The 8,863-nt window shown below is 32.5% G+C and overlaps 2 protein-coding genes across 2 annotated transcripts; one reads left to right on the top strand and one right to left on the bottom strand.

Moving 5' to 3' along the window:
* The first annotated feature begins 289 nt into the window (after positions 1-289).
* LOC114416412 lies at positions 290-2,112 on the top strand. The gene is made up of 2 exons (XM_028381274.1): positions 290-552; positions 1,765-2,112. Exons 1-2 carry the CDS (start codon positions 409-411, stop codon positions 1,918-1,920), a joined length of 300 nt encoding a protein of 99 aa, XP_028237075.1. The 5' UTR covers positions 290-408; the 3' UTR covers positions 1,921-2,112.
* A 3,755-nt stretch (positions 2,113-5,867) lies between these two features.
* LOC114416413 lies at positions 5,868-7,188 on the bottom strand. Its single transcript, XM_028381275.1, has 2 exons — positions 6,879-7,188; positions 5,868-6,764 (listed from the first exon to the last, which is right to left on the bottom strand). Exons 1-2 carry the CDS (start codon positions 7,018-7,020, stop codon positions 6,346-6,348), a joined length of 561 nt encoding a protein of 186 aa, XP_028237076.1. The 5' UTR covers positions 7,021-7,188; the 3' UTR covers positions 5,868-6,345.
* Positions 7,189-8,863: the final 1,675 nt, after the last annotated feature.

Consider the following 8,863-nt stretch of genomic DNA (forward strand, 5'->3'; position numbering starts at 1 on the left):
CATTTAAAAATTCTAATTAAATATCACAAAATTTTTTATTAATTTTTTTTTAAAATTATTTCAGATCTTAATTTAATACATCCTCTTAATGTGCATATTATTAGTCCCATAAAATAGGCAAAAGATGTGTATATTATTATTTTTTGATATCAATAATACTTGATATACGTGGAACCGATAATAATTTGTATCTCTTAAGGAAAAGTAACCCCATCAGGAAAAACAATATATCTTCATTTTTTTATACAAAAAAGTGTATATTACTTATTCATAAATGAATAAAGTGGACTAAATTAAACAAGCAGAGCTACCAGAGCTGTACTAAGTTGGAGTGGAGGAGCGTGAGGTGAGTGTCTGTCTGAGAAAAAAATAAAAGGCAAAGAAACAAGAAAACAAAGGAAAGAAAAGATGTTACAGTTCCCGGCGTATATGACTCAGTACCCATTGTCGACGAGGACTATTCCGACGTCGTTTCTGCTACCCTCTCAGTGGCCTCAGCCCCAAAACGAAGAACTCCTTCTCGCCATGGAAGAGTCCGATTTCGAAGAAAAAGTGCTCTCCTCTTCGCTCCACCCTTTCTTCTTTTGTTAGCTTTGCTCATTACATTCTGACGCACAATTATTCGTTTTAAACGTTGTCGTTTAGGTCATATTCTGTCTATTATAGCTTATTTTGATTTTGCAAATTGAATTAAATTAAAGCCTGTTCCTTTTTCTACCCTTTGTTGCAGGCATTTATTTGATTAGGTTTGTAATGTATCAAATGTTTGGTAATTTGGAATGTACAGAAGCATTTAGGGATTCGGTGATATGATGGTTAAACATTTCAATTTTGCCTTCCATGAATTTCTGTCAGACAATTTGAAGATGATGAACAATGATATGAACATTAGAGTGTGAATGGTCTTAACTGGGAATTCACAAATGAGAAATATTGCACATGATTTTCTGCAAATATGCTAAGCTAAACACACATATCTGAATATTTCCTTTTCTTTTTTCTATGTGCACAAATTTATGTTGTTAGCATCTCTCTCCTAAAATTCCATACCTTTGAGGAAATCAAAGTCCGGTCATCATATAAGAATAAAATCTACCAACAAAGTTTAGCACAGAGATAGTTGAAATGTTGGATCCCTTAGGCATGTTGTCCTGACCACAGTTTGATTCTTAGTTGTGTATATGAAAAAAGCATGGTGGAGAGAGGCAAAGTCTACTTTAATGATCTCTATGTCTTAAAGGAATTAATCAAGGACTTCAAGCTAGGGGATATCCTTGGTGAATACTTAGTGCATGTTTGGAATGAATTTTGCAGTGTGGATTGTCATTCTCTCTCTACATTCATTTGAAGCAATAACAAGTAGCCTCTGAATCATTGAGGCCTGTGGAAGTGATTTTTGTAATGGATGCCGTGTGAAAATGCTATTCCAAACATGCTGTAAATTTACACACACAAATCAAACAAAATCTCCTCAAAGGAAAGCTGCCATTTTGCCACATTAGCATCTAGCTGTTTGCTTGAACTTAGCTGCATGGCTCTGATGATTTTGAACTAGTAGTCAGATATGTAAAGTAGTCTAGTCATTCACATATACTTCATAGTTCATAGTATTAAGAAAATGCTTGGATTATCCAAGACATAAGGTAGTGTTCAGTTAAGACGATTATAGTCTACAAAGTGCAGCTCAGTGCTCTTTTAATCGAACTTTCATATTATTCCTTGCCTCGTACTCATCCCTGTCAACGTTGGCATGAATCATTGCAGTGCAACGAGATCAGGAAGATGAACAGCAACCTGATTGTGATAGGGAAAACCACTAATGAAAATGATAAGGAAGACTTTGACAATGAGGCAGATGACGATGATGCTGACAATGCAGAGGAATCTGAGGGTGAAGAATTTGAGCAAGAAACTAGTTGAGGTTGCTGCACATCAACAAGAAACTGTTACTATACTTTTGGACTGCTAGGTGAAATCTTTGTATTGAGTTTTTCTTCTATTCATATTTTGGACCTACTATTGAGTATTGACTTGTCATTCATATCAACCTTTGTATTGTATCTGCTCTTTTATTATACTTAATAAAATATTTACAACCTTTAAGTGGCATAACCAATGCTTCAAGACTAGCATGAGTTAAATTAAGATGAGATAGAGCAGGAACATAAAAACTTAATTGTTCGCCCCTTCCCCATTTCTGAGATTTTACTTCATTTTGGCCTATGTAAATGAAGAAGTGAGTGGTTAAAACTTCAACCGGTTGAAGAGTTGAAACGAAGACAAGAAAAGTACTGGGCACTTTGCCTTTCTTTGGAGGAAAAGTGACTCAAGTAGCAGTGCTTGGTAGTCCAAACTTGCTAATTCAACTGCACTGATGATCCCTTCCTTGCCTTGTTAAATTTTTCCTTGTCAGCTTCCACTTGATCCTGTTTTATATCCATCTTAATTTCATGAGCAACTTCGTGTATGTATTACAAATCATTTGACGACAAAACTAAGATTCGGCCAGACTACGAGAGTTGCTTGGTCACAGAACAAGGATACCCCTTCTAACAGGGTTATCTCCAACCCGACAAATACTTGGCTAGCCACAGTAAGCTTGTGTGCATATTGTATTGCAGTTTTAGGGACATGGCTTGGCTGCAAACTGCATCCCCACGATTCCACGAGTAGCCACTTCCCTTCAGTCTTATCTCTCATGCTAACAAGTTGTGTTTTTAGAGTATCTCAAAAGGTTTTTGTGCCAAATTACATGATTTCACTTATTTTCAATAGTATATATCTATAGAAACATTTGTTTAGAACTTTTAAAAGGCTTTAGTGTCACACTGCGTAGATGAATAAGTTTGCACACTCATTCCATCTTCATGTCTCTACACTATTGAGAATTATTTGTGTAACAGGAGCTATATCTGTGAGAGGTTACAACCTTTGTAGAAAACTGGGCATTCTATGCTAGTTTGTCGGGGTTGCTAATGTCGAATGCAGTTCTTTACGCATCATTTGGGATGAAAAAACATAGTGGGAACAGGTAGGGAAGGAAGGAAAAACATGCAATATCAGCTCCTTCCCCCATTTGGTTTGGTGTTATCACAGACAAGAGGAAAGCATATAAAGGCATGTGGGACCTAGTATTTTTTTTAATCTTTCTATTTTGGAGGGAAATAAAGCTAATCTTATAAATCAAAATATCAAATTATCCTTATTTTTATACATTTTTTATTTAGGATATTGACATCATTTTATAATATATACATATATACATACTTCATTTTTCTTTTTATTTTCTACACAATCAAATAAGAGAAAACTCAACTTTTACCTTTTTCTCTTTTATTTTTTCTTCTACTTAATAACCTAAAAATTGTCTCACATTCTACATTATTTTCTTTTCTTTTACTTTCTTTTGAAAATTAATTTCAAGCATATTGTTTACAATTATAAATCCTCCCACAAAATTAGCTAACCATCAAACACTCTCAATTGACTCGGCATTTTGAAAATTATTAAATTGTAAACTAAAAATGAATTCCATTTCCGCCAATTTTGACTAAATGAGTCATGACTCCGTTCATATTGTGTGTGCCAAAACACGTGTCATTAGTCTGTATGAGAATTCTGAACACTAATATGGACACGCATTTTGTAAACTTCCACATCAAGCAATTTAGAGTTCCTTAAATAGTACGTTGTTCTTCTCAAAGATTGAGTTGAGAGCATTCCCTTTTACATGCAACTCTAAAAAATCACCTCCGCACAAATGATATCCCCACCCTGAAAAAACAATAGCCTCAAGATAAATATATGATATCCATTCGACTCCACAAGCCTCTCCTAACTTCCACTTATGACCGACTTAACAAGTTAATATTTACTAAAATTCATGATCAAGTCAATATTGGAAACCATCCTATTGGATGTAATGCGGGATACTAAATAATATTATAATTTTTAACAGATTGTGTCTTATTTAAAATATTCATGTTTACATATTTTAATGAAAAATAAATCAATTTTAAATGGAGAAAATATGTTTTTATTTCCTATATTCTCGTTCAAACATAATTAAGGTTCTTGTACTTTTATATCAATCAATTAGTTTAGTTATATGTGCAATGATATTAAATTCACATTTTATAGTTTATAGGAGTAGTTTTTTTATAATAAATAAATATATGTTGGTAGATTTGTAAATATATATATGCACGTATTTCAAAAAAAGATTATTACCTGGAGTCTTATCTTAGATTTTCTTTACTTTACTGATATCTTACAGTTTATTTTTTATTTTTTACTCTCTTTTTAAAAAGTTAATTTAGTTATAAAAAAATCCTTTGCATGCATTTTGGATAAAAAAATTGAGTAAAATTATTTAAATACAATATAATTTCGTGCCTTGTCAATTAAATATATTTATTATGGTTTGCACACATGTTTTTTATATTTTAATTGCATATTTTAAATGTTTCAAATATATCACAATTAATAAATATTTATTTATTATTTTGTCACATAATAATTAATTATAAAGAATCCAAAAAACAATAAATTAATTAAGGTATTATATAAAATAGAAGTTCTTATACGATTTAACAATTTAATTAAACCAAATATATACGCATGGTAATTTTCTTAACTCTGTCAAATTTTTATAGATAATTTTTTGTTGGAACTGAAAAATAAAAAAGGAGAAAAAATCACAAGTAGAATGATAAACCTAAAAAACATGCGTGCGAATAATTAGGATCGTATGTCTTTTATTAAATAAAATTTGAAATTAAATATAGTTAATAAATCAATTAATTATGGTTTCAATTAATTGTCCTTTTATATTTGTTTACAATATTAAAATAAATTGTGATGAATTTAAAAAAAAAATATATATATATATATAAATAAATATATAATATATAATATTCAGTAAATATCCAGAATAAATTAATGTTGATTTAAATTGTTTGATTGCGTAATTAATTTATATGTTAGTAAAATATACCTATATGATGGTATGTTTATACTCGATTAAATTTCTCAAGTAAGATTTAAATTTAAATCTTGTAAATAAAAAATATAATTAAAAAGAAATATTTCACTAAAAGTTATTGGCTAAATCAATTAAATTTTTCCGTGAATAATTTGCATTATTTTAGGTTAAAAAGTTATTTTTTGATGTTCAAATTTAACTTCATTGATTTTGGGCCTTGGCCTTTTCTTTTTCTCCATGTATCATGTATGTATATTTTCATGCTAAATTAGGATCTTCTGCTGCATTCCAATGGTGGGGGCAAATTCTTTTTTCAAACTTGCCTGGATTTTTTCTATTTATTCCTCGACCGCATCCAATATGATCAGATAAAGTTGAGCTGTTGAACCCATCAAAAGTCTACCAGAAATATGCCTCAATGATGTCATTTTCAAGCAACCAACTTGTCGACTTGCTCCACCAAAGCCATCTTTCGGTTTTGCTCCTCAATATCATTATTGGAGTTTTTATACCATCCATTATTTTTTTATTCTATTTATTATTGGACCTCTTTCTTAGGATAAGTATACCAAAATATTATATTTGGTTCCATTTTAAGTTCTCAATGATGGCATTTCGTTCTCTTTGCTGGCCTCCACATTTAATCAACAAAAAAATTCATGCCGTGTCTCTTTCCTAATACATTCAATTTTCTCAATTCAACTAGCCTGCAACCCCAATTTCAAGAAGGTTCAATGGTTTTGTCCTCTTCCTCAATTCCCCGCTGTTCACGGTACCATGTATTGTCCCCTTTTATTGACCTGCAAATTGAAAAATTAATAACATATACAATGTAATACAAATCAACAAGAATAATCTCATTCATTTTTTAAATAAAAAAATGTCAAAGAAGAAACATACGTACCCGCTTAATATAATCGAAGTCTTACGGAAAAATAACGCATGTGGCCACAATTAACACGAAAAAAAATACCACCAAAAGCAACAATATATAACACATCACAGAAATTGTGGTCTCATGTGTCAAACGGCGATAGTAGTCTGTCGTTTTAAACCGCAGTTAACAGAACCCTAATTCTTGAAATCAAGAGTCCCAAGTAGCAATTATTATGTCCAAAAAATAAACTCAGGATCAGATTAAAAAATTAGAACCTCAACTCATCCATTTCTAAAATTTTATCAAAATTAAAAAAAAATTAATTAATTGTATTTAACAGTCCACTCATTTCTCTACTATTTTGGTCCTTTGATATTTTTCGTCGTCATCATCATCGTATGTATGGAATCAAACTTGGTAATAGCGATTCTCTTGCAACTGTATTTACTGTGAATAAATCGGTTCGTTCGTTCGTTCGTTCGCCTCAGTGGCAGTAATAATTGCAGTGAGGTCCACGGTACAGAAACCTAGGGCTTCCATCGAACTGCGTGTAGCAAGAAGCTTTCGCCGGAGGCGGCCGGTTGTGGCGGCCGATGCGGTGGTACGCCGCGTACGGCAACGAATCTGTGGAGGTGTGCGGCGATCTGGACGGAGAGTGACTGGCGCTGGACGACGCCGACGACGGAGCAGACGGAGTCTTCTTCGACGATTTCGGCGGCGATAGAACGGCTTTGATCTTCAACGGATGCGCCAATTTCAACGAGGCACGGTCGTATTCTTCGATTATGCTAGCGAGATCTTCGTCGTTGGTGATGGAGATCAAGGTCTCCAAGTCTCCCTTGGGCAATTGACACCGCAAGATCACAGACGAACCACAGAACTCGCTTAGCTTCACCATCAATTCTGCACAACGACGCAACGAAACGTTAAACTCAAAAAACAAAATCGATTCAACGAAACAAAGGAAGTGAAAAACGCGACGAGAGTGAAACGCAGGCTGAGGAAAACGGAACGAACCTGAAAAGGAAATGGAACGGGCGACAGTGAGGACTCTGGTGTGGCCGCCAGCGTAACGGAGTTCGCCGTCGGTGGCGCGAGGGAGAATCTTGCCGCCGTAGCTGCAGAGGAGCTTGATAGTTTGACCGGGTTTGGATTCCATGACTCGTTCTCGCTACTCAGTAAGTTAATGGTGTTATTGAAGAAAAAATAAGGTTGGAATTGGAAGATTCTAGAAAGAGAGAGAACTGAGGAAGGAACTCTGGAAGTTTGTTTTCTTTCTGCTCCTCCGGCGCTGGAGGCTTAGGGCTTGAAAACCCTGGGCTGTGCCTTTGAGGTTTATTTATAGGCGCAAATCGAAGAACAAGCCCACGCGTTATTAACTTTACCACTATCTTTTTTCTTAATGACGTAATAATAGAACCATTGACTATTCTATTTTTCAATAAAGTTAACCGTTTATTGTAAAAATTTGACATAAAAAAAAGATTATAAGGATCTAAGAGACATTTCCAGTTAAACAAAGATTTAAGAGATATTTTATAAATTTATACTATTTATTAAATGAATATTTTTAACTACTTAAAAATAAATATTGAATATCTTTTGCATTTAATTGAATCCTTCTTTATTAAGTATTTTTCATGTTTGTTTTCTAAACTAATATTGTTGAATGTTAGTTAATTAAATATTAATAATTAATAACAATTAGTATAAAAGAAAAAAAAAAAAAAAAAAACTGGGAACCTACTTGGAGTGTTTGTTAAGTGAGTAATAATGACGTTCAGTTCATACTATTCCCATATATGCGGATATTCCTTTCTTTTTGCTTTCCGAGAAGGAAAGGTGGAAGTTCAAATTTGAAAAAATAAAAATCATTTTCTTATATTCGGAAAAAATATTTAAAAATAGTAGAAGTGTGGATATCCAATGAAATTAGAATGGATGGCCCATTCGGGTATGGTGAAGAGCCACGCTTCGTCACCGAGAAGATTCTAAAAATTGGAACGAATACTAACCTATTGTTGAAGTGTGGATCGTGCATACAATTGATTTTCAAAATTTTTTTATAGATAAATTATATTAACATATGTGTTTTATTAAAAATTATTTTTTAACAGTTAGTAAATCAGGTTAGTGATTAATTTGTTTATGCTGTATAAATTATTTGTATTTTCTTTACAAAAAATATTTGCATTTTTAACATGGAGTATCATGTATCATATCAATTTTGATAGTCAATTGACTTAATCAAGTTACATAGTATTAGTAGCTTCAAGGGCTGTATATTTTCTCAGACAATGAAACTTCAGTTGGCAATTTTTGACTCAAAAATTTATAAAATCATATCATTTATCATTGGTGATCATAATAATTGAGTGCATACTTCCGATTAGTATTTCAATCATATCATTCTTCATATAAACATCCTACTTTAAAAAGATAAACTCTCTTTGCATATGAAATAATTGTCCTAAAATCAATTGGCATTAAGTGAAGTTGTCCAACAGATATCTAAGCCGCACTCCAAGAATTAAGGCAGCCGATGTGGGACTTAGGTATTTCCCAATACCTCAATCATGTTCTTCTATAGTCATGTTTTTTACACTCAAACTAATCCTATCTAAAGACTCAAGGGGTCTTCTCCCTTTAGATATGCAATCTTCTATGAGCCTCAACGTTTTATCAATAATAAACACATGCTTACTTAATCCTGAATGTTTGTTTGCATCTTAATATACACGAAACATTTATGGAGTTCCCCATGCCATCACCTTATTGCTAGTACATCCAATCATCACTTGTGAGTCTCTCTAACCCATCTTATTTTAGCAAAGCATTGTAATCGCACACAAAACAACAATAAAACTCTTCTATCACCTTATTATCGATGCATCTTTGATTGTCAGTTTAATTACTATTTTAATCTTTTGATTTATTTTGGTTCTCTTTTTCCATATTTATAAGTTATAAACTAGTTAAAATAATTTTATAAAATATACAGT

This window comes from Glycine soja, chromosome 6, assembly GCF_004193775.1.
Source record: "Glycine soja cultivar W05 chromosome 6, ASM419377v2, whole genome shotgun sequence".
In the NCBI taxonomy this organism is placed as follows: domain Eukaryota; kingdom Viridiplantae; phylum Streptophyta; class Magnoliopsida; order Fabales; family Fabaceae; genus Glycine; species Glycine soja.